Source organism: Pongo abelii, chromosome 2 (assembly GCF_028885655.2).
Source record: "Pongo abelii isolate AG06213 chromosome 2, NHGRI_mPonAbe1-v2.0_pri, whole genome shotgun sequence".
Taxonomy (NCBI): Eukaryota; Metazoa; Chordata; class Mammalia; order Primates; family Hominidae; genus Pongo; species Pongo abelii.
In genome coordinates, this window is record NC_085928.1 from 151,577,545 (window position 1) to 151,604,399 (window position 26,855).

The 26,855-nt window shown below is 38.6% G+C and overlaps 1 protein-coding gene across 23 annotated transcripts in view; it reads right to left on the reverse strand.

The window, feature by feature from the left end:
* The window catches only part of TFDP2 (transcription factor Dp-2), a 205,487-nt gene that overhangs the window by 153,256 nt on the left and 25,376 nt on the right, over positions 1 to 26,855 (reverse strand). For 12 of the 23 annotated variants that reach the window (XM_054552767.2, XM_054552766.2, XM_054552773.2 and 9 more), the window contains one exon: positions 2,510 to 2,619. In XM_054552767.2, coding sequence (XP_054408742.1) covers positions 2,510 to 2,524 — 15 coding nt within the window. In that variant the 5' untranslated portion in view covers positions 2,525 to 2,619. Of the gene's footprint in view, positions 1 to 1,995; positions 2,021 to 2,509; positions 2,620 to 6,527; positions 6,560 to 8,125; positions 8,225 to 16,274; positions 16,367 to 26,855 lie in introns of those variants that run through there. The other 11 variants (XM_054552769.2, XM_054552768.2, XM_054552778.2 and 8 more) reach the window with 7 other exon arrangements.

The following is a 26,855-nucleotide window of genomic DNA, read 5'->3' on the forward strand; positions in this document are numbered from 1 at the left end:
TAACTCTTTTCTTCCTGTCTTTGCCCATCCTTTGAGTATCCTTTATGGCTTCTCTTGCTTTCCATCTTTTTGTTGGAGAATCCCTGTGCTCAGACCTTGGTCCTTATATATTTGCTGTCCATGCACTCACTATATGATCACATGTAGTTCCATTGCTTTACAATAATTTTAATATGAAATGACCCGGGCCGGGCGCGGTGGCTCACACCTATAATCTCAGCACTTTGGGAGGCTGAGGCGGGCAGATTACCTGAGGTCGGGAGTTTGAGAGCAGCCTGACCAACATGGAGAAACCCCATCTCTCCTAAAAATACAAAATTAGCTGGGCATGGTGCACATGCCTGTAATCCCAGCTACTCGGGAGGCTGAGGCAGGAGAATCACTTGAACCTGGGAGGCAGAGGTTGCAGTGAGCCGAGATTCTGCCATTGTACTCTGGCCCGGGCAACAGAGCAAGAATCCATTTCAAAAAAAAAAAGAAATGACCCAAAAATTTCTACCTCCATTCCTAAGCTTTCCCCTGAGCGCCAGAGTCACTTATCAAATTGCCCAGCCAATATCTCCACTTGGAAGTTTTTAGGTTTCTCAACCTTAGTACGTTCAAAACAGAATGTTTAAGTTTATCACAATATCCTATACCTCCCTAAGAATTCCTCTTCTAATTAAACAGCACAGTCATTTACCCAGTTACACAAGTCAAATACTGAGACGTCTCTAACTTCTTTCCTGCCCTCATATCCTAATGACTCAATAAATCTTGATGACTGTCCCTAAATGATAATGAAGCAAAATCTGTATCTGCTTCTAGTTACCAATGCATGTTAAAAGCAATGTTCTGAATTACAACCCAAAATAAGCAAACAGACATAATGTAATAAGGGTTTGTTTGTTAATGCTATTGTTCGGCTGCATGATGGGCAATATTTAGAACTATCGGTCTGACTCACAAGAAACCCTTTATCATCTTTCCTCACACACTGTGCTGGGCCCTCAGCAGCCATTTCATGCAACAACACTTGCTTCTCCTGGTCACAACTAACTAAAGCACTAGTCAACATGAGACTTTAACTGTGCCAGAGGCTCCTCCTAAGGAGTCTGAAACTGGAGCTGATACAGGCAGGCAGGATGTATCAGGCTACCCCCTTCCCTTTTTTTTTCTTGAGACAAAGTCTCGCTCTTATCCCCCAGGCTGGAGTGCAATGGGGTAATCTCAGCTTACTGCAACTTCCGCCTCCCAGGTTCAAGTGATTCTCCTGCCTCAGCCTCCCAACTAGCTGGGATTACAGGCGTCTGCCACTGCACCTGGCTACTTTTTGTATTTTTAGTAGAGACGGGGTTTCACCATGTTGGCCAGGCTGGTCTCGAACTCCTGACCTCAGGTGATCCGCCCACCTTGGCCTCCCAAAGTGCTGGGATTACAGGCATGAGCCACCGTGCCCGGCCTGCCTCCTTCCCTTTCTTCGCACCTCTCTCTGGACAGGCTGGTCCCCTAACATGTAGATGGAAATGCTGAGTGGCGCCATGTTCTACCACCCTGGCTGGGGAACTGAGAAAGATGATTTGGACAGACAGACAGAGGGAGAAATGAAGCAGGTACACAGTAACAAGCTGAGAGAGATGAGAAATGGAAACCAAATACTGCTTCAATTCCTGCTGGATTTCTAGTTTCTGGGCCTGGATCTTTCTGAAGGCCCACAAAATTCCCACTCTTAAATTCCTTGAGACATCCCTGTATTTTTATAACAAATTCTCTTTTTGTTTAATTCCTAGTCAAAGATTCCTACATAATAATATAGGAACAGTAAAGCAATTATACTTTAATACATATAACATTGGAACAGTAAAGCAATTTATAAATAATTCCCCATATGTTGTACTCTTAAGGCACAATTCTTTACCATAACTGGAAACAAACTCATTAATAAAGAGTGACAAATAAATAAATAAATAAAGAGTGACATACAACTTGAAAGGAGGTATATTCAGAAATGATCACCTCAAGTAGAGGGAAAAACTTGAATAACTTCTCCAAAACATCTAAAATCTAATGTTTCTTCAGGAACCATCTCATGGAAGGTAGCAAGCTATTTTCAGACAATATCTGAGCACATACATTTCCCTGAGTAACCAAAAAATAAAAATAAAAAAATTAAGCCAAAGAAAACAGTGATTTGCTCAAAAAGGCCAAGTAACCCTCCAGCAAGTACCAAAACAAATTTATTACAATATCCAAAAGAGGAGGGCGGGGTGGGAAACTTTCTGGAGATAGCAATTTGCAGCTGTTGAGAAGTAACTTGGTGCCAACTTGCAAGAATGCTACTATCTCCATTAGGGCACTATATTCAATCGCATTAAAGCTTATCTCATATTCTGCATAAACATAAACAAATACAATTATAAATCCATGCAAGTAAATTAAATCTGATTAACCAGAATGGTGAGAAAATATGTAGGAAAAAGCACAGCTTACTTTAAAAAATACTTACATTAAAAAATTTACAAATACTTACATTTTTTGCCGTCATGTCAAACTGTATTCTATTTAAGATTCTGTAAAGCCATTAAAAAAAAGAAAAAAAGAAAAAAACCTTCGTCTTCAAAATTTCTTTAAAAGAACAACCTGTTAAAGGAAAACAGAGGGAATAGTAATGTAATAATAATAATAGGCAACATTTATGTCATATTTACTATGTGACATGCATTATTATCTAAGTGAACTGTCTAAATTAATCTTCACAACAACACTATGAGGTTTGTACCATCTTAATCCCCATTTTCCAGATAAAAACTAGGGCTTAGAAAGGTTAAGTAATTTGACCATATCAACTCAGTTCACAAGTGATGGAGCCTGGGCTTTGAAATGGTATTAGGCTATGCTGCTTTAGAAAATCCACTGAAAGAAACACCAGGGCTTCTTGGAGAAATAGCTGATTCTAGTACAAGATAAACCTAGAACATCTCATTGTGCCTAAAGTAAGGAAGGGCTCAAAAAATGATGGAGACATGTCAAAAGTACACAGAAATCAACTTAAAGAGCCTACAGCTGGACAATTTTCAACAACTGAACACCAAAGTACATAATGATAGTAACAGATTATAAACCCATTGAATAAAATAATAATCCAGGATTATTGGGGCTAAAGGGGGAGAAGAGAAATTCTTTGCAGTAGAACGCCAACTAATAAATATAAATGAGTGATACAGTTAGTAAAACTTCCATTTTGGAACCATCATAACTAATAAGAAAAGAATAGTTAATACACGGTAAAACTAGTCAGTGAAAACATGGTGAAAAATAGGATATTTCCATAGCCTAGAAATATCTCCCTACAAAATACCTACTAATTCAAATTTTCTAGTGAAAGAAATATGGCATAAATCACTTTAGCCAAGTGATCAAAGTTACCAAATGATTACCAACAATGGGGCAAGCCAACATGTGTCTCTTCAAGCGCACTGAGATGGATACAGCATGAATTCTGAGGTACATTTGCCCAATATGCAAAATCTAAATCTAATAATGAGGAAGCATCAGAGAAATCCAAATTGAGAGGCATTCTACAAAACAATGGCCTGAATTCTTCAAAAAATGTTAGTGTCATGAATGGCAAATAAAGGCTGAGAAACTTTCCAGATTTAAAAAGACTAAAAACTGCTGGGCGCGGTGGCTCACGCCTGTAATTCCAGCACTTTGGCAGGCTGAGGCAAGTGGATCACCTGAGGTCAGGAGTTCGGGACCATCCTGGCCAACATGGTGAAACCCCTTCTCCACTAAAAATACAAAAAAATTAGCTGGGTGTGGTGGTGCGTGCCTGTAGTCCTGGCTACTTGGGAGGTTGAGGCCGGAGAATTGCTTGAACTCAGGAGGCAGAGGTTGTAGTGAGCCGAGATCGCGCCACTGCCCTCCAGCCTGGGAAACAGAAAGAGACTCCTTCTCAAAAAAAATTAAATAAATAAAAAATAAATAAAAAGACTAAAAACATATGAAAACTGAATTCGACCTGTGATCTTGGTCAGAACACTGAACTAGAAAAAAAAAAAACTGCTGTGAAGACCATTATTTGGGTAATTGGAGATTAGATCTACAGACCGGATAATAGTATTGTTTCAATGTTACATTTCCTGACTTTGATCAATGAACTTGGAGTTTTCTTCACATCTTTTTGGATTCCAATAACTATGGAGTTTTCTACAATTGAGTGTCCTTTTTCTTACAAAAAATACACTAAAATATTTAGGAGTGGAGGGGTATAATGGTGGCAACTTACTCTCAAATGATGACAAAAATATGATCTCACTATACAGAGAAAGAATAATAAAGAATATATGACAAAATGGTTACAAGTGGTGAATCTGGGTGAAGGGCATCTAGGAGTTCTTTGACCTATTTTTGTAACTTTTATTTTAAAATTATCTCAAAATTAAACTTTAATAAGACATTCAAGGGGAAGGATAAAATAAAACTTAACTTCAAAAAGATCATAAATAATGGGGGTTCAAAGAAATGGGGGCTTCAAATGGCTGTCTTATATGCTAGAATTTGAATCTACAAGTAAAATTTTGTAGAAGAAAAGCAAGGTTTTTTTTCTGTGTTTTCATGTGCAGAACATGCAGTTTTGTTACATAGGTATACATAGGTATACGTGTGCCATGGTGATTCACTGCACCTATCAACCCATCACCTAGGTTTTAAGCTCCACATGCATTAGCTATTTGTCCTGATGCTTCCCCCTCCTTTTTTTTGCTTTTCAATAAAACACTGAATTTGTAATTTTTCAATGATAAAGCATAAATTTAAAAATCGAAGTAAAACCTGAACCACAATTACAAGTTTTGCTTTCTCACAGTAGTTGTACAATGTCTATTATGACCTAATCTAAAAATAAAGTTCTTATGCTATATCTGTTCTACATTTATCAATTATTTCTTACGTCCTCTATAGTGATATAAATTTAAATGTGAGATAAATAATAAAGCACAAATTCCTGATATCCCATTCAACAGACTATCTGGCATATTCAAACTAATAATTTAAAGTTAAAACGTTAAGTATTGCATTTTGAAGATTAATATTTCAACCAAGCTTGATCTAACAGATCTATACAGAATTCTGTATCTAATAGATCTGAAACATCTCTTTAGGCACAAATTTATACAATTTTTCCATATATGCTATCACCAAGGGGAAGCAAAAATTTCAGAGAGGAAATATTACACAGATTATGGTCTCTGACTACAATGCAATTAAATTCGGAATCAACTATTTTTTAAAAAGTTAAAAGTCATATATTTAGCTATATTATTAAACAGTCCATGAATGTGAAATATTTAGAACTAGAATAACATAAAAAATAAAATATTCAGAAAGAAATGACAATGAAAATTTTAAAAACTTATAAAATCTAGCAGAACTAGTACTTAGGGTATATTTATATTTCTTTTTGTTCATTAAGCCATCAATCAATTTAAATACATAAAAGAACAGTGAGAACCCAAAGAAATATGAAAAGAAACAAAGAGCATAAATTAATGAAATAGAAAAAAAATCGACAAATTAACAGCCTGGTTCTAAGTGTCCTGCTTAAAGTCAGCGTCTAATAAATAAAGCAGCAGTGCAGTAGGGTGGAAAGAGTATGGACTTTGGCTCCGTCTCAGCTCTGATACTTAGTTGTGTGATCCTGAGCAAGTAACCTAACCTCTTAGAGCCTCCATGTCTTCATCTGAAAAACTGATACACTGAATGCTTCAGAGTTATGTTAGGAGTTTATACGCCCTCCAGTTTATACATATTCTGAACACTCCTAACAACAAAAAAGTTCAATTTTAACCAATTTAAGACTATCTCATGACCTGCTGAAATACAGTTATAATAAAAAAACTACTAAGTCTTTTCCATCAAATGGTTTGAACATGTTATATTTTAGAAACCCTCTATATTTCCAAAGGAAATACTATTGCCTACCCAATATCATTTTCCTCTTCTTCCTTACAAGCTGAAGTGGCAATGTGCCCTCAATTACAAATACTACATCGTCAACCTTCCTCTCAGATGGGCTAACCATATCACAGATAACATAATTCTGGCCAATGAAATATAAGCAGACATTGTTGGTGTGGGCTACCAGATTCAACTAGTAGGTGTCCTTTTTTCCCCACCCTTTATGTTTTTTTGTGCCCACAGCATAGTTGTGATGGCTAGAGCTGCTTGTCTCCGGGCATCTGCTCCATTTCTGAATTCAGTACTCAATGATGTTATATTTCCTAAGGGCTGGGCTAATGAGGGTCACTGTGTTATTCACGCAAATAAAATGAAATTAACAGAGTATTACTATTTCAGCACAATATAGTAAGAGGGTACCAATAAAAATAGCCACATTAATGAGCTTCACAGAACAAAGTACAATTTTGTTTGGTATTCCTTTGAATCTCCACACCAGAGTACAGCACAAACTGGAATCTCCAAGTATTACCTAAATAATAAATGTTTGAAATAGAGCCAAAGCACATGGATTTCTTAAGCAAATTTACCTTAACATCTCTGTGTCTCAATTTCTTCATCTCTAAAATAGTAAGAGTCAGCCACTTAATTAAATGAGTCAATACATGTAAAATTACTAAGACACTGCCTAGCACAAGGTAAGTATTCAATGTTAGAGGGGGAAAAAAAATCTGTTCATTGATTTCTCATGACAAATTAAGGCTTCCTTCTCTAAGATAAATAATACATAATTCCCACATGGTAGAAGTGAAAAATACCATAAGATAAACCCAATTTCAAAATAGAAAAAAAAAAAAACCTGTTTAATTGTGGTTAAAAAAAAAGCTCTTCTAAAATTAACAAGAGTAGGCAATAACTTCATTCATTCATTACTCATCCAGCAAATACTGAACAGTCACTATGTGCATGGCACTATCTCAGGCAATGAAGACAGCCTAGTATATGAGAAAGACTGTAATCACCAAACGTTCAAATGTAATTTTAAAGAAATAAAGTTACATTAAGATAGACATTGTAAAAACAAATGGGATTGTGATAGAGACCTTCTACATTCAATTAAAAATTAAGTATGCTGTATTGGCTTTGAGTGATACTTTATAGCATTTTAATTTAAAAATACACATTTCCAAATAGTTTTAAAGTTTTTGTCTTTTTTGACATTGTCTTTAATCTATAAATTATTTGCATTGTATGACTTAAACTTTCAAAAGTGTCTAGAAATTAAATAAATCTGGCACAGAAAGGTTCAAGAAGTTGCCATCTTTGGCAGTATGGATGATTCTCAGAGATAAACCAGTCATGTGCACTGATGCATTATGTTTTATCCAGACTCAACAATTGCACACTTCTTCCTGTCACCAAGCTCTTCTGTTAGTTAAAAAAATAAGTTGGATTTCTTCTTCCAGCTTCATGAACACATTATGTCAAGCTCAAAAAGTCAATCTTTTGACCTCGCCATCTGCCATGATCTCTTGTCAGTTTCAGACAATGCAACTCCCACAGATGGTCTCAAAATGCAAGCCCTTTCCCATTCCAATCACAATTTAGCAGCTCCAGCCACAAAGCCTTTTAAAATTAATCAAAACACAAGGAAGAAAGCACAAAGTTATGGATAAATTTGTGGAATCAAGCAGTAACATAATTTGAATCAGGATTTGTAGACTTTCTAACACTGCCAAAAAAGCTGCTACTAAAAATTAATAGGAAAAGTAGCATATTTAAATGGCAAACGTTACTAATTTTAAATACATGCTCATGAATCAAAATTTAGAAAATATACAAAACAAAAAGCATGAAACAAATATCAGCCATAATCCTACTTGTCAGAAGCAACTACAATAACTTATTGGCATAAATCCTTTCAGTATTCTCTCTGTGCATTCAAACTTTTGAGATGTGGTATTAATTAGAAGATATTTTCTTTTTTTTCTTTTCTTTTTTTTTTGAGACGGAGTCTTGCTCTGTCACCCAGGCTGGAGTGCAGTGGCTCAATCTCAGCTCACTGCAACCTCTACCTCCTGGGTTCAAGCAATTCTCCTGCCTCAGCCTCCCAAGTAGCTGGGATTACAGGCGCGTGCCACCAAGTCTGGCTAATTTTTTTGTATTTTTAGTAGAGACGGGGTTTTACCATGTTGGCCACGCTGGTCTTGAACTCCTGACCTCATGATCCACCCTCCTCAGCCTCCCAAAGTGCTGGGATTACTGGCATGAGCCACCGCACCCGGCCCTAGAAGATATTTTCATAGACAGGGATAACATGTAACTTTTACTTAGGTGAACAGTGTATCTAGGCATTCTCTCAAGTGCTTCACATGTATATCATATCATTCACACCACAACTTTATCAGATAAATATTATTTTCATTTCACAGAAGACAAAACAGTTTTAGAGAGTTCAAGCAATTTTCCAAGTTAACCAACTGTACAAATTACAGTGACAGAATATGAACCCAGGATCTCACACCAGCAACAGTGTTCTTAACTACTATAATACTTTACAAAATATATCTGACTTGAGATATAATATATTCTCAAGATATTATAACAAAATGATATATAATTATTATTACAATAAATTCAGAGAAAATGATAACCTACTATGCTGAAAGAATCCTTTAAAATCTCATATAGGACATATACATATGACAGAATTTTTCTCCTTTTCAATTCCGTTTTTTGAAATTTCAATATTAAATTGAATTTTTATTTTTTGAGTAGGTTGTGTGAAAGTTGATTACATGCCAGTCAGAGCTTGCCAGCTCCCCAAAACCTTACTAGTGCCAATGAGCTTTCTTGAAGAGTGATATGTAACATTTCTCCTTTTTATAAAACCTCTAACCTCTTTGTTCTTCAGACACAGCCAAGACCACATGGTCTGTGTGTATTTTCCAAATTGCAATTCTTTTTTTTTTGAGACAGAGTCTGGCTCTGTCACCCAGGCTGGACTGCAGTGGCGTGATCCTGGCTCACTGCAACCTCTCCCTCCTGGGTTCAAGCAATTCTCCTGCCTCAGCCTCCCAAGTAGCTAGGATTACAGGAGCCTGCCACCACGCATGGCTAATTTTTTTATTTTTAGTAGAGAAGGGGTTTCACCATGTTGGCCAGGCTGGTTTCAAACTCCTGACCTCAAGTGATCCGCCCACCTCGGCCTCCCAAAGTGGTAGGGTTACAGGCATGAGCCACCATGCCCAGCCTGCAATTTTCTTCTCAAATAAAATATTTTAATCTCAGAGATTTGTCTCTATATTTTAACTTGACAGTTGTAAATTTCCTCATTCACTTTTTTCACAGCTACACAGTATTCCTTTACATGGTTATACTGTGATTTATTTCACTAGCCTCTACTGACAGACATTTAGATTTCATAATCTAAACTGGTGACAGTAATGACATTTTAATGACTCAAATCTTTAATGTTGTCTAGCATGCTGATGTGGTATATGCCTACCTCTCCAGCTCTATTAAACTCCTTTCCCACACCTCTTTTCTGATCCAGTTCCATTGGCTTCTATAAGTTCAAAAACATGCTCCTCCTGCCTCAAGGGCCTCTGTACATGCTGTTCCTTCTGTCTGGAACCTTTACCTGACAAACTCATCTTCCTTTAGACCCTTTCTCAAGTGTCACTTCCTCGGGGAAAACCATCCATTTTCTACTACCCAGTCTAGGTCAGGGGTATCAACCTATTGCTCTCCTACTTTCTCCTTTAATAGTACACACTGGGTTGCCATTGTCTATTTATTTCTGTGATAATCAGATTGTGGTCTGTCTCTGCCAACTAAAGTATAAATTCCTTGAGGGCAGGAACCCTGCCCATTTTGTTCACTCTTACATATCAAATGCCTGGCATATGGTTGAAGCTCAAGAAATATTTGTTAAATGAATTATAGACTCAGTATTTTATTTATTTTCATCCTTTAAAAATGTACGATAATCCCATTCAGTATGACTTGGCAGCAGAAAATGAAAGGCCATGCAAACATTTAACACATCACACATCTGAAATGTCAGTAAGCTACATTTTTTTTTTTTTTTTTTTGAGATGGAGTCTCGCTGTCACCCAGGCTAGAGGGCAATGGTGCGATCTCGGCTCAGTGAAACCTCTGGCCCCTGGGTTCAAGCGATCCTCCTGCCTCAGCCTTCCAAGTAGCTGGGGTTAAAGGCATGCGCCACCACCCCTGGCTAATTTTGTATTTTTAGTAGAGATGGTGTTTCACCATGTTGGTCAGGCTGGTCTCAAACTAGCAAACTTAGGTGATCCAACTGCCTCGGCCTCCCAAAGTGCTGGGATTACGGGCATGAGCCACTGCACCTGGCCAGCTACATAGTGTTTTGAATGTCATCTTTCTTTCATGAACAAAAAGTGTCCTGGGACCAGCATTTTATTTGTATTCGTTAATTTTTAAAAAGTTATAATAGAGCACAATTAGTTTCATTAATTTTTAGCAGAAAAAAATAGTAGGCAAGAATTTTTCTTAAAAAAACACTTTTATTTACTAAAAGCTGTTCTTCCTAGAACCACTGGCATTTTACACGTTAAACAAAAAAAGAGACTTATTTTTATATTCATTGCTCCCTTTATTTTAGAGGCAGGGTCTCACTCTGTCACCCAGGCTGGAGTGCAGTGGCATGATCTCAACTTACTGTAACCTCCGCCTCCCGAGTTCAAGTGATCCTCCCACCTCGGCCTACTCAGTAGCTGGGACTACAGGTGTGGGCGCATGCCACCACACCCAGCTAATTTTTGTATTTTTTGTAGAGATGGAGTTTCACCACGTTGCCCAGGCTGGTCTTGAAATCCTAAACTCAAGAGATCCACCCATCTCAGCCTCCCAAAGTGCTGGGATCACAAGCATGAGCCACCACACCCAGTCCATTGCTCACTTTTAAAAATTGAAGAAAAAAAAAATGCAGCCAGGCACGGTGGCTCACGTCTGTAATCCCAGCACTTTGGGAGGCCGAGGCGGGCGGATCACCTGAGGTCAGGAGTTTGAGACCAGCCTGGTCAACACGACAAAACCCTGTCTCTACTAAAAATACAAAAATTAGCCGGGTGTGGTGGCAAGCGCCTATAATTGCAGCTACTTGGGAGGCTGAGGCAGGAGAATCACTTGAACCTGGAAGGTGGTGGTTGCAGTGAGCCGAGATCATGCCACTGTACTCCAGCCTGGGCGACAGAGCGAGACTCTGTCTCAAAAAAAAAAAAAAAAAAAAAAAAAAAAAGCCCAGACTTATATAATAATGAATAATGACATAATGAGACACATGAATAATGTTATCTGAGCACTACTCATTCATTTACTTATTGGATAAATACTTATTGATAGCCAGCTACCCGTCAAACACTGAGTATTAAAAATACTGAGCACTGGCTGGGTACAGGGGCTCACACCTGTAATCTCAGCACTTTGGGAGGCCCTGGTAGGCAGATTGCTTGAGCCTAGGAGTTTGATTCTAGCGTGGGCAAAATAGTGTGATCCTCTCTCTCAAAAAATACAAACAAATTCACCAGGCATGGTGGCACACACGTCCCAGCTAATCTGGAGGCTGAGGCAGGAGGATCCCTTGAGCCCAGGAGGTAGAGGCTGCAGTGAGTGATGATCACGCCACTGCACTCCAGCCTGAGCAACAGAGTGAAACTCTGCCTCGGAAAAAAAAAAAAGATACTGAGCATTGAATGTTCATCCTTAAATATACTATGGAAAACAATGACAGTCCCTGCCTTCATGGAGCCCATATTTCAGCTATGAAGGCATGCATTAAATGACAAATTTCACAATTAACTACTTAATGACAATCATTACAAGTGCTATGATGGAGACATAAAAGATTGATAGAAACAGGCTGGGTGCAGTGGCTCACACCTGTAATCCCAGCACTTTGGGAGGCCGAGGCAGGCGGATTACCTGAGGTCAGGAGTTCGAGACCAGCCTGGCCAACATGGTGAAACCCCGTCTCTACTAAAAATACAAAAATTAGCCGGGTGTGGTGGCACATGCCTGTAATCCCAGCTACTCAGAGGCTGAGGAAGGAAAATTGCTTGAGCCCAGGAGGCGGAGGTTGCAGTTAGCCGAGATCGTGCCACTGCACTCCAGCCTGGCCGACAGAGTTAGACTCTGTCTCAAAAAAAAAAAAAAAAAAAAAAAAAAAGATTCATAGAAACATGTAAAATAGAGGACTTGAACTCTGGTGGTTTTACAGAAGACTTCTCTGAAGAAGTCAAGTTTGAGCTGAGCTCACCAAAAAAAGGAAAAAAAAAAAACCACAAACTGAGTAAACCACTGGCAAAGAAAGAGGGATATATTCTACTCAAAGGAAACAGCACAGGAAAGATCAAAGGAAGAAAAGTTTGTGGGAGGTTCCAGGGTCTAAGGAAGGTCCTAATAATATGTGCCAAAAAACAAAGGGCAAGGCAACGGGCTGCTAAGAGATGAGGTAGGAAGCCAGATCATGCAGGATACTGATTTTTCAAAATTTTAATCAGATTTGGCCGGGTGTGGTGGCTCACGCCTGTAATCCCAGCACTTTGGGGGGCTGAGGCAGGAAGATCACTTGCACTCAGAAGTTTGAGACCAGCCTGGACAATGTAGTGAAACCCCATCTCTACTAAAAATACAAAAATTAGCTGGATGTGGTGAAGCATGCCTGTAATCCCAGTTACTTGGGAGGCTGAGACAGGAGAATCACTTGAACCCAGGAGGCAGAGGCTGTAGTGAGCTGAGACGGTGCCATTGCACCCCAGCCTGGGCGACAGAGCAAGACTCTGTCTCAAAAAAAAAAAAAAAAAAAATTAAATCAGATTAGTGGGAAGCCTCAGAATGATTTTAAGTAGAGAGCTACAGCATCTGAACCAGACAGAACCAAATTCACCAAAGATTAAGTAAAAATTATTTGCATTCTAATTCTTTAAAAACCAGTAATATTAGCCATATCTTGTAATTCTTCAGTAACTGAAATGCTCACTCATTTCTTGACTATACCAAATAAGTTTCTATTCACTATCTATTTATCTAGCAGTCAAACCACCTTAAACCTCTGTAACAAGATTCTCAGCTCAGAAATAAGAAAAACAAAAAAAATTCCCCAGAGCTCAACACAGCTTTCACAAAACCATGTACTAGTTAGTAACTCAAGTCCTTTGGCCTTCCCTCATCTTATATGTTTTATTTAGCATAAAGTTCTTAGTACATGTGCTTTGATTTTCAGGCTAGGAGCCAACTATACTTAGCAGAAAGACGTGGTAATAGGGAGCAAATGGGCTAACACTGTTACAGGTAAACACATTGACAAAGTGATTGACAACAAGCAGCTTAATACTAAAAGAAGATTAGATACAGAGTGCTATCTCACCAAATAAATTCACTGAGGTAGAATTCTTTTGTCACTCCCTGGCAAATTGATTTTTTTTTTAATTGAGACAGAGATCTTGCTATATTGCCCAAGCTGGTCTCAAATTTCTGGCCTTAAGACACCCTCTTGTCTCAGCCTCCTGAGTAGCTTGCTGGGACTACGGGCACGTGCCACCACACCCAGCCAAAACTGGATTGATATGTTCTACAATAAAACCTAAAGGCTACTTTCGTTTCAAATATATTATGCAATATTAACAGATTATCAATATGTATTATTTGTTCTTAATTACTGAAAACAAAAGACTGAGGGCAAAAACTTACTTTTGTCCCTACCCAAAGAAGCAATATTAGATGAGAGCACACAAACTAAGAATAAAATCACATTCTGAGACCCTGCAAAGAACCTAATAGAAACATTCTTTTATCAAGCAGTACAAGCTAAATTTTAAACCATTAATTCACTCATGCACAATGACTACATGGATCAGATCACCTGTTATACACATGCTGCTTAGCAAAGTCTCATTTCCAGATTAACAAAGCTTTAGATTAGCATCACAAATGTTAAGACTTATCTTTACTTGAACCATCAAAACAAGCTAGATGACATTTATTTTTTATTTATTTTTATTTTTTGAGATGGAATCTCACTCTGTCACCAGAATGGAGTGCAGTGGCATGATCTTGGCTCACTGCAACCTCCACCTCCCGGGTTCAAGCGATTCTCCTGCCTCAGCCTCCCAAGTAGCTGGGACTACAGGCATGCGCCACCACACCCAGCTAATTTTTTTTGTATTTTTAGTAGAGATGGGGTTCCACCGTGTTGCCCACAATGGTCTCGATCTTTTGACCTCATGATCTGCCCCGCCTCGGCCTCCCAAAGTGGTGGGATTACAGGCGTGAGCCACTGTGCCCGGCCGACTTTTTAAAATATTATTTGGTATTAATATATGTTTATAGACAAACTGTTGTATAATGAACTATGCAAGCATGAAATGTTCAATCTGAGTCATTAAAATGTGATTACTGTGACCAACAAAAGATTCCAAGATGACAAAAATGGGGCATTCAAAAGGAAGCAATTGGAGAAGAAAATAGCACCATTTCTAATGCTTATTTAGAATACGACTGTACTTATACAAATACCTAATCTACATTCAAATGAAAATGAAACAATTATATAATCAGCGTCATCATGGTATTTAATAAGCAATTCCTCAAAATAACTCTACAGAGAATAGGGCCGGGCGGGGTGTCTCATGCCTGTAATCCCAGCACTTTCGGAGGCCGAGGCCGGCGGATCACGAGGTTAGGAGATCGAGATCATCCTGTCTAACACGGTGAAACCCCGCCTCTATTAAAAATACAAAAAAATTAGCCGGGCGTGATGGCGGGCGCCTGTAGTCTCAGCTACTCAGGAGGCTGAGGCAGGAGAATGGCATGAACCCGGGAGGAGGAGCTTGCAGCGAGTCGAGATCGCACCACTGCACTCCAGCCTGGGTGACAAAGCGAGAATCCGTCTCAAAAAAAAAAAAAAAAGTAATAGTTATCTCCATTTTATAGAAGGGAAAATTGAGTCAGCTTAAGTAACTTGCCCAAGGTCACAGAGAAGCAAAATGTATAATGAAGTTTAAATAAATGTTACTATATACATGTTCCATGATATCATAAAAAGACATGTCCTAAGCAGTTTTCATTTTAAAGTAATTTAAGGTTTTAAAAAATATATTATAGGATATTTGTGTTATCTGTATTATAAATGTTTAAGAATATAAAGTATTAAATAGTTTTAAATGACTAAAAAAAAGCCTCATAGAAAAATGAACAATTGCCTTGTTTGCATATGCTCCTCATCCACTTTATTTTTTTCATGTACCATATACTGAAATTCCCTAACAATCACAACCCCCTATCAGACTCCACAGGATATGATGGAGATCGTGAAATTTTAGACTAACTATAGGTTAACTGCAAAAGTTGTCATCATTTTTCTCAATTTTCAGGCAGGATACAGGGTTTTTTTTTCTTTTTTTCCTACCTTCTTAAAAACTCCTTTGGAAAGGGAAAGGAAAGTAGAATGATATATATGCTCACTACAAAATAATTCAAAGATATAGAAGAGCACAAAGAAGAAAATAAAAATTACTCTAAATCTTATTATTGTAAGATAAGAACCTAATGATATTTGTACAGACACTTTCAGGTACATGTATATGCACAGATGTATATTTAAATGTAAAGGTATATGTATATATAGGAAAATGTACATAAGCAAGTCATATACATTATTCTGTTACTGCCAGTTTTCAAGATGTCCTATAAAGCCTTCCATAAAAAAATTCTTTCAATAAAAAAATTATATATGCTCATAAGAAAAAAAAACTCAACAGTGCAGAAGAAAATACAATACAAAGCAAGTCTTCCTTAATTCCGGCCCCCTCCACTTCCACTACAATTCTTACTAGCAGATGAATACCATTAATAGAATTCACTGACATTTATATTTGCGTTCTTATATATATTCTTTTAAAAACATTTAAATTATAGATACATGAAAACATTCTGGTTATTAAAAAGTCCATACAGATAAAGAAAATCTCCCCATCTGAACACCTCAAATATCATTTCTAAACTTCATTGTTATCAGTTTGGTAAATATCCTTGCACAGAGCTCATTCCATGCATTTTCTTTTCTCTTTTTTTTTTTTTTTTTGAGACGGAGTCTCGCTCTCTCGCCCAGGCTGGAGTGCAGTGGCCTGATCTCAGCTCACTGCAAGCTCCGCCTCCCGGGTTCACGCCATTCTCCTGCCTCAGCCTCCTGAGTGGCTGGGACTACAGGCGCCCGCCACTGCACCCGGCTAATTTTTTGTATTTTTAGTAGAGACGGGGTTTCACCGTGTTAGCCAGGATGGTCTCGATCTCCTGACCTCGTGATCCGCTGGCCTCGCCTCCCAAAGTGCTGGGATTACAGGCATGAGCCACCGCGCCCAGACCATTCCATGCATTTTCATATAAGTACCTGCATGTAGAGAAATACACTTTTGTTGTTTTTAGTCTTTTTAAATTTTAGTCTTGTTCAATAGTATCATACTATGATGTTGATTTTTTTCAATTAACAATGATAGATTTACTATTGCTGTTAAATGTTACAATAGTGCTACCTTCTTGCAGTAACAGAACAGTTTTGTATCCTGATTGTGGTGGTGGCTATATGAATCTATATATCTAATAACATGTCATAGAACTATACACAAAGACACACCAAAAAATGGGCACATGCAAAAACTAGTGAAATCCAAGTAGGATCTGTAGTCCAGTTAATTATATTGTACCAATGTCAATTTCCTGATTTGGCCAATGTACTATAATTACATAAGATGTTACCACTTGGGGGAAGTTGGGCTACGGGTAAATGGGATTTCTCTGTATTCATTTTGCAACTTTTTTTTTTTTTTTTCTTGAGACAGGGTCTTGCTCTGTCACCCAGGCTGGAATGCAGTGGTGCAATCACAGCTCATTGCAACTTCAAACTCCTGGGCTCAAGCAATCCTCCCGCCTTAACTCCCAAGTAGCTGGGTATACAGGCATATACCCTAACACTGGGCTAATTTTTAAAATTTTTGGTAGAGATAGAGTCTCGCTATGTAGCCCAGGCTGGTCTTGAACTCCTGTCCTCAAGTGATTCTCCCAACTCAGCCTTCCAAAGTGCTGGGATTACAGGTGTGAGCCAGAGTCCAGCCACTGGTATTCTCTTAAGAGGAAAAAAGAAACAAGAGATGCAGACAGAGGGAAGAAGGCAGTTTCCTAGACAGAGGCAGAGATTGGAATTATGGGGCCACAGCCAAGGAATGCCCAGGGCTACCAGAAACTGGAAGAAGCAATAAAGGATCCTCTCCTAGAGGCTTTACAGGGAGCACGGCCCTACTGACAAGTTGATTTCAGACTTGCAGCATACAGAACCGTAGGAAATAAGTCTCTGTTGTTTTAAGCCACCCAGTTTGTGGCATTTTGTTATGGTGGTCCTAGGAAAGTAATACAATGGGTTTTGCACACTATTATAGTTACACCTAGGTATTTTATTTTTTGGTTTTGAGTTTTTTCTCTTTGTTTCCTTTTTGTTATTGTTCCTGTAACGTATGGGGTTCCCCATTATATTTTCCTAGCTGTATGCATATAAGAAAGTTATGTTTTTCTTTTTACTACTTTTATATTCCATTACACAACTTAATTATTTTACTGCTTAAAGTAATTTTACTATGAGTTCAGTTGACTCTTGGATTTTTCAGGTGTAAAATTAGGTCATCTGGAAAAGGATTTTTTTTTTTTTTTTTTTTTTTTGAGACAGAGTCTCGTTCTGTTGCCCGGCTGGAGTGCGACGGTGTGATCTTGGCTCACTGCAACCACAGCCTCACAAGCTCAAGCGATTCTCCTGCCTCAGCCTCCCAAGTAGCTGGGATTACAGGTGTGCACCACCACCCCTGGCTAATTTTGGTATTTTTAGTAGAGACGAGGTTGCACCATGTTAGCCAAGCTGGTCTCGAACTCCTGACCTCAAGTGATCTGCCCGCCTCCACCTCTCAAATTATTAAGGCATGAGCCACTGCACCCGCCCGAAAAAGATTTTTGAACCTTTCCAGGTTTGTAGAACAATGGAGGTAATCTGACTCCAATTCTCCTCCTCACCTTCCCTGAACAAACATAAAATAAACCACAAGAATTTTTAAAACCCACAAAGGATCTAGGCCATCAACATTAGCACTGCTAGGAGACAGAAAACACAGCAACCTTCACCTTCAAATTACCTATAAGTCAAGCAGAAAAAAAAAAAAAGCAGCAAATAGCAAAAGAAACCCCACTTCCTTACCTCTGCAAGCCTGTGGATGTATAGGGAGAGTGAAGGGAGGTGAAAGACTCGGTGAGAAAGAGCAGAGGGGCACAGGGGATTTGCAGAAAGCACAGACAAAATCAGCCCCAGAAAGAGAGTTAAACAATAAATACAAAAATGCTAAACAGACGTTAGGAGGTTAGGACTTGATAGCTAATAGACCTGGTGAAGTGTGTCTTGTGTCTAGAAACTTCTGGACCAGAAGCAGCAGCCTCCTAGAAACAGTGCTTCTGGGGGAGAACCAGGTATACATATATAAAGAAGCGCTTTCTCTTGTAAACAAGGTAATGAATGAAAAAAACAGGCGATAGGAGGAAATTAGGCCAGGCACAGTGGCTCACACCTGTAATCCCAGCACTTTGGGAGGCCGAGGGAGGTGGATCACTTGAGGTCAGGAGTTCGAGACCAGCCCGGCCAACATGGTGAAACCCCGTCTCTACAAAAATATACAGAAATTAGCCAGGTGTGGTGGCATGCGCCTGTAATCTCAGCTACTCGGGAGGCTGAGGCAAAAGAATCCCTTGAACCCGGGAGGCAGAGGTTGCAGTGAGGTGAGATTGCACCACTGCACTCCAGCCTGGGTGACAGAGTGAGACCTTGTCTCAAAAGAAGAAAAGGCAGGGGGCCGGGGGGAGGATTAAAGAGCTTGCAAAAACAAAATATTAATAGAATCAAGGAACAACTCTTCCTCTCCCCCTTTTCTCACCATCATCACTACAAATTCAGAAAAGAACCTTCACAAAAGAAAGCACACTGGCAAAAGAAGCACTCTCAAATTAGGAACTCTGTCCACAAAATGATTAAAAACAAACAAACAAGCAGACCATATGCATACAAATGTACTGCAAAAAGTCAGAAAATACAAACAAAAGCTTTTCTGCTGATGATTTTCTCCATAAAAACAAACCATGAGGTTGAAAAACAACTGTAACACAATCCTCTGAACTGGATTAAATATTTTAAACAAGAATTTGAGGATATGAAGAAGGCCTTGAAACGGAAGTACAAAAACTAAGTACCAAAATGGACAAAAACAGAAAGAAATGAATAAGAGCTGATTAAAGAAATAGAAAGAAACAAACAAAATGAACATCATATAAGAAATGAAAGTTAAATTATTAAATTATTTTTTCTTTTGCTTTACTTTGGCATTGAACCAAAAATAAAAACTAAATTATAAAGTATGTAGAAAGAACAGATTGAACGAAAACTTAATAAAAGACATTGAACAAAGAGCAAGAAAATAATGAAGAAAATAAAATTTAAAAAAAACAGAAATTGATTGAAATGAATGATAGGCAAAGGAGGTTGAACATTAGTATTACTGGTGTCCCTAATAAAAAAAAATCAAAACAATGGAACAGAACTAATATTAAAAGTACATTCTGGCTGGGTGCAGTGGCTCACGCCTGTAATCTCAACACTTTGGGAGGTCGAGACGGGTGGATCACTTGAGGCCAGGAGTTCGAGACCAGCTGACCAACATGGTGAAACCCATCTCTACTAAAAATACAAAAAAACTAACTGGGTGTGGTGGCAGGCGCCTGTAATCCCAGCTACCTGGGTGGCTGAGGCATGAGAACAGCTTGAACCCAGAAGGTGGAGGTTGCAGTGAGCCATGATTGCGCCACTGTACTCCAGACTGGGTGAAAGAGCAAGACACTGTTTCAAAAAAAAAAAAAAAAAGTACATTCCAAGAAAAGATTCCAGAAATAAAATACTTGAATCTATACAATGAAAGATCCTACCAGATATTTGAGAAAACTGACTCAGAATGATCAACTCTCACACATATCCTTATAAAATTATTTAAAGAAAAAACTCTCAGTGTATCCGAGCAAAAAGATAAATTATTTACAAAAGCAAGGGAATTAGACTAACACTGTATTTCTCAAAAATAACATATAAAGCAAGACAACAGTAGAACAGCACTTCCAAGAAACTTAAGGGAAAAAAATGTAAACCAAAGATATTATATCCTGCCAATCTGTCCTTAGAGTTTCAAGGTCATCAAAAAACAGTTTTGACTGCTGTGGAAAATAGAATGGCAATTCCTAAAAAAAATTAAATATAGAATTACCATTTGATCAACATAGAAAATATATTAAAGTAGCTGGATGTGGTGGCACACATCTGTAGTCCCAGCTACTTGGGAGGCTGAAATGGGAGGATCACTTCAGCCCAGGAGTTTGAGGCTGTACTACGCAATGATTTTGCCTGTGAACAGTCACTGCACTCCAACCTGGGCAATATAGCAACACTCTGTCTCTAAAACAAGAAAAAGAGACCGGGTGCAGTGGCTCACGCCTGTAATCCCAGCATTTTGGGAGGCCAAGGCAGGTGGATCACGAGGTCAGGAGTTCAAGACCAGCCTGGCCAGTATGGTGAAACCCTGTCTCTACTAAAAATACAAAAAATTAGCCGGGCATGGTGGCGTGCACCTGTAGTCCCAGCTACTCGGGAGGCTGAGGCAGGAGAATTGCTTGAACCTGGCAGGCGGAGGTTGCAGTGAGCCGAGATTGCGCCACTGCACTCCATCCTGGGCGACAAAGCAAGACTCCATCGAAAAGAAAAAAAAAAGAAAAGAGAAGCCTGGGCATGGTGGCTCACGCCTGTAATCCCAGCATTTTGGGAGGCCGAGGCGGGCGGATCACGAGGTCAGGAGATCAAGACTATCCTGGCCAACACGGTGAAATCCTGTCTCTACTAAAAATACAAAAAATTAGCCGGGCTTGGTGGCGGGCGCCTGTAGTCCCAGCTACTCCAGAGGCTGAGGCAGGAGAATGGCGTGAACCCGGGAGGTGGAGCTTGCAGTGAGCCGAAATCGCGCCACTGCACTCCAACCTGGGCAACAGAGCCAGACTACGTCTCAAAAAAAAGAAAAAAGAAAGAAAACATATCAATGATATAGTGTTATATTTTCTTAACAGATAAATGCAATTATTCTAACATGAACAAGAAAAACTGAAAGATTCACATCAAGGGATGCATTCATTAGTAATAAGCATGAACCCATAAATTAGATAAACATGCCATTTACCAGCCAAGACATCAGTAAAAAATATTTTATTAGTAATAGAATCAGGTGACTAAAATGTTGTAAGCAACTATCCAGCATGTTTGTCAAACTCTCCATATAGCTATTAAACTGTATCTTTGCTTATAGCTTTTTCCTAAGACATTTTACTAATAAGATGTAAAGAGAACTGAGGTGGAGACCATGGCAGCTGAAGGTGCTGGGAAAACCTTTATAGCTAACTGTAGCAGTAGTGCACTTGAAGGGGTTTCTGATGCCTCACCCAAGCAGCTGCAGTGATGGGAACAACCACCGTTCATAACCCCATGGCACTATTCATTCACTGTGCATATAACCCCTTTTTGGCATCAGAATTCTAAAGCTGCAACGACTGCTTTACCAGCAGCTCTGGGGTTATAGCAGACTAATTTATTTGGATTGTAGAATGGAAAATTAAATTCTCCCATGAGCTCATCAGACAGAGCCATCTGCAGATATTGGGAACTCAATGAAAGAGGCAGCTGCAAGCAGGAGACAGCAATAGTTTATGACGACAGAGAAGAGAACTAGACGTGTGTGTGCCAGCTTTAAGGTATGGATATTCACCAGGGAGATTTGGGAAAGACTCACATTGGATGAATTTTTAAAAAGTCAGAAGTTTTAACCAGCAACTGAGGGGTGATGGGGAGTAATGAGAGTCAGGCTATTTATTTATTCAACAAACATTTAGTCAATGCCCATCATGTACCCAGCACTGTGCTCTACCCAAGAGACATAACAGAGTCCCACTCTTCAAGAAGTTCACAAACAAATGAGCAAGACAAATGCATACAGTATAACATGCTACAATACTACGACACTAGACAGATATTCGGGGCACTATGGAAGCACAAAGGAACAGCTTCTAATTCAGCTAAAGGGTGGGAATCAGGTTCTAACTCGAGTTAAATTAGTAATAGAGATAATTAGTTAAAATTACAGAATTAAGAACTATGAGATGAAAATGCCATCAAACTAGAAGAGTTAACACAGAAACCTAAGCACTTTACAGTCAACCCAACTATTGTATTAAACCAGCTAAAGTGGCTTCTAATGCTTTTGTAAGCAGGTGAGCAAAGAAGAGGTCCTCCCTTGTGCTTCCATAGGCTATACAGATTGACTATACAGTTTGGAAGACTCTTTCAAGGAGTAGCATATGATTAGGATATGAAGTTTAAAAAAGGCTCACACCTGTAATCCCAGCACTTCTGGGATGCCGAGGCGGACGGATCACCTGAGGTCAGGAGTTCGAGACCAGCCTGACCAACACAGAGAAACCCTGACTCTACTAAAAATACAAAGTTAAAAAAAAAAAACTTCATCGTAGACATTTCTGAGGTTCTAGTCTGACCTAGGCAATCTAAAGAAGGGGAAAGAAAACACCTATCAGTTACAGCCACCTGTCTATAAGACCTCAGAGAACAAGTTCAACCATGCCAACTTTCCCTCTGGTTAAGGAGAAAATAGTGGAGATCTTTGCACACTGTTAGGATTCTCTTAAATCCTACTTTGGTAGGAAGTCAGCATAAAGGATCCTTGATCCCAAAGAACAAAAAACTCACTTATTTAAATGAAATAAATAAAAGGCATGATAGAATAATACAGACCAGAGTATCTTAAGCTCAAGAAAATCCATAACTTTATAACCAGGTCTACAGATACCAGTTTAAATAACAGTGCATCAAAAGTTTACCTGCTCACTTGGGTCCCACATAACGATAAATTCAGTGCAAACTTACACTATCTGTACTCTACCTACCACCAGAGACAGGGTCCTCACTGCCAACCAGCCATAAAAAAACCTATCTCTAAAATCCCTATCTCTAAAATTTAGAAACCTATCTCTAAAATTTAGTCTGCTACCTAGTATCACTTCCAATACCAACTGTGTTAGAATCATTCCTCCAAAACAGATTCTGAGAGGGAGACTATCATGCAGAAAGTTTCCTGGGAATTGCTTTGGGGAGATATATCTATAACAAGAGAAGGCGGCAGGATTGGACTTAGGGAAGAAATTGAACCAATGATGTTGCAAATGGGGCCTCAGCTGATATGGCCCCAGAGTCCTTTGGAGTTGTCCCAAATAGAGACAAGTTAGGTTGGATCTTACATCCAAGCAACACACAGTTACTGGCCACAGGGACACCTCTGGGAGGAAGCATAACCTTGAACAAGACAGTACTCGGGGCCAAGGGCAATTCCCAATAAGGAATGCAGCTGTCAGCCTAAGCAGGTGGAGAATGGGTATTCTAATATGAAGAGATCTGGGCAGAGTATAGTTAAATAGCTATTAAAATTAATTAATTGCAGTAACATGCAACAACATGGATAAACCTTATAAATGTAACAGAATTTAAAAACTAACACATACAGTATGATTACATTTATATAAAGTTTTTTTTTTTTTTTGGAGACAGGGTCTCTCTGTCACTCAGACTGGAGTCCAGTGGCGCGATCTCGGCTCACTGCAACCAACCTTCACCTCCCAAGCTCAAGCAATTCTCCTGTCTCAGTCTGCTGAGTAGCTGAGATTACAGGCGCGCACCACTACAGCCCTGCTAATTTTTGTTGTTGTTTTGAGACAGAGTCTCGCTCTGACGCCCAGGCTGGAGTACAGCGGCGTGATCTCAGCTCACTGCAACCTCCACCTCCTGGGTTCAAGTGATTCTCCTGCCTCAGCCTCCCGAGTAGCTGGGACTACAGGCGTGTGCCACTGCACCTGGCTAATTTTTTGTATTTTTAGTAGAGACGGAGTTTCACCATGTTAGCCAGGATGGTTTCGATCTCCTGACCTCGCGATCCACCTGCCTCAGCCTCCCAAAGTGCTGGGATTAGAGGCGTGAACCATTGCACCCAGCAATTTTTGTATTTTTATTAGAGACGGGGTTTTGCCACATTGACCAGGCTGGTCTTGAACTCCTGACCTCAAATGATCCACCTTCCTAGGCCTCCCAAAGTGCTGGGATAACAGGCTTGAGCAACTGCACCCGGCCCATTTATGTAAAGCTATGGCATGCAAAATGATGAAATAATGAAAAGTGATGAATAATTACTTAATAGGATTATATTTTACCAAGAATGTATATGTAATTTTGTCAAATTCCTCTCAAGAATCTATGGATATATTTTTCATTATGCATCACTAAAGAAACAATCCCATTAAATAAAAGTAAGAAATGATTTCTACTATTATCACTCACCACTATTAGTTAACAGTGTTCTATAGGTTATTAACCAACACAACCGGACGAAAGACAGAAGTATATAAAGCAGAACTGAAGAGGTAAAACTATTATTATTTACATATGATTACAACTGTTTACAGAGAAACCCCAAGAGATTCAACTGGAGATGACCGATAACAAAATTAACCCCCCCAAATTAGCGGCTTGCTTATACACAAGAACCATGTCTTCTAATAACAACTATGTAAAGAAATAATGGAAAAAATTAACTCATTTACATAGAAAAAAAATCAGGAAGAAACTCAGCAAGAAATACATAGGGATACAAAAAATTAATGGAAAAAAATGCCAGGTTCTTGAGTGACAAAACGCAAAATCATAACAATAGAACTGCCCCCAAATTAATCTATGAATAGAATGAATCACAATAAAATTAACAATATCTTTTCCTTTTAATTTGCTCAACTGATTCAAAAGTTAATGTGGTAAAATAAGCAAGAATAGCCATAAAATTATGGAAACACAGAAGGACTGACCTCATCCAATTATTAAAACAGTTGTAAAGTCACAATAATTAAAATATCGTACACTGATAAATGAAAAAGCATACAGATAGAGGGAACAGAAAAGTATAGGAAAAGACCCAAATCCACAAAGAAATTTAGCTGACACTTCAAATCAGTGAGGTATGAATGCATTGGGTGAATTATTTCAATAAAGAAGTGACAACTGAGTAATCATATAGAAAAAATTAGTTAGAGCCATAATTTATACCTCACTCACAATAAATTTCAGATAGCCCATAGAATTCAACGTAATTTTTTTGGTAAGAGAAGAAAACACAGAAGTTAAATTTTTTAACTTTCTGAGTGTGGAAGATCTTTCTAAATATGAAGCCAAGCCCAGAAGTCTTCAAAGTAAAGACTCATATGACTACAAAAAATGCACATTTTTTTTTTTTTACATTCAAAGGAAACATCACTATGTAAATCATGAGAAAATAAACTGGAAAAATAGTATCTGCAACTCATACTATAGAAAGTTAATTTCTACCTTGTGAACTATGAGCTCCTAAAAATAAATAGAAGAGTGAGAGCCTAAAGAAAAAGTAGGCAAAGAATATATAACAGAAAACACAAATGAGCTGGGCATTGTAGATTACACCTGTAACTCCAGTGCTCTGGGATGCCAAGGTGGGAGTATTGCTCGAGGCCAGGAGTTTGAGACCAGTGTGGACAACATAAGGTGATTCCACCTTTACCAAAAAAAAAAAAAAATTAAATTAGCCAGTCATGGTGGCATGTGCCTGCTGTCCCAACTATCTGGGAGGCTGAGGCAGGAGGATCATTTGAGCCCGGTAGTTCAAGGCTGCAGTGAGCTATTATCATGTAATTGCATTCCAGCCTGGGTGACAAAGTGAAGCTCTATCTCAAACAAACAAAAAAAAATCCCACAAATTGCTTCTAAACATATAAAAATATGTTCAGCCCCCTCATAAGAGAAATGTAAAATAAGGTTTCAAGACAAGATGAAAAGACTGATACCAGTACATTGTCCTGAGAAACATGAGGGAAAACAGAGTTTGCCCTACATTAGTGGTAGCAGAATAAATAGGCATAATCTTTTATGGAGGGCAGTGTCACCATATCCAACACAAACAGAAATGTATACATCCTTCTATGAGCTTTTTCTAGAGTCATATGAAATCATACACACACACACGCACACTCACACATATATCTATATGGATACTCACTACAGTGTCATTTATAAAGCAAAAGATTGGAAAACGCGTAACTGCTTATCAATAGTAGACTAGCTAAATACATCATGGCCTAAAAAAAATGAGGCAGCTCATTGTGTATTGATATAGAGTGACCTCCAGTATAAACTGTTCTGTGAAAAAAAGAAAGTTATAAAGAAGTATGTGTAGTACATTACCATCTGTATAAAAAGATTCTCTCAAGGCAAAGGAACTGGCTAGCTGAGAGAAAAACATTTTAATTTTCTTTTCTTTTTTATTAATTCTTACAAAATAGTAGGATGACTCATAGCCTCTCATATCATTTGTATTTTGTACCATGAACACAAACTACCTATGCAACAAATTAACTTAATTTTTAAAATTGTATATTTTCCTTCACATAGAAACAATATTTCTGTTTTCTTAATGCAAGCAGAAATAACCTAAAATAACAGACATATTTTAAGATATTTTAGATAGAACCCTTTCTTAGGGGGCTTGAAAAGACTTTGTTATATTGTAATCAAATCGTATGTCAAAAAAAAGTGTATTTCTTCAATAGTGCAGAGAATAACTAAACAAGACCAAATCCACTAAATCTGACACAGGATGCAAGTTAGCTACTTACTAGTCATGGGG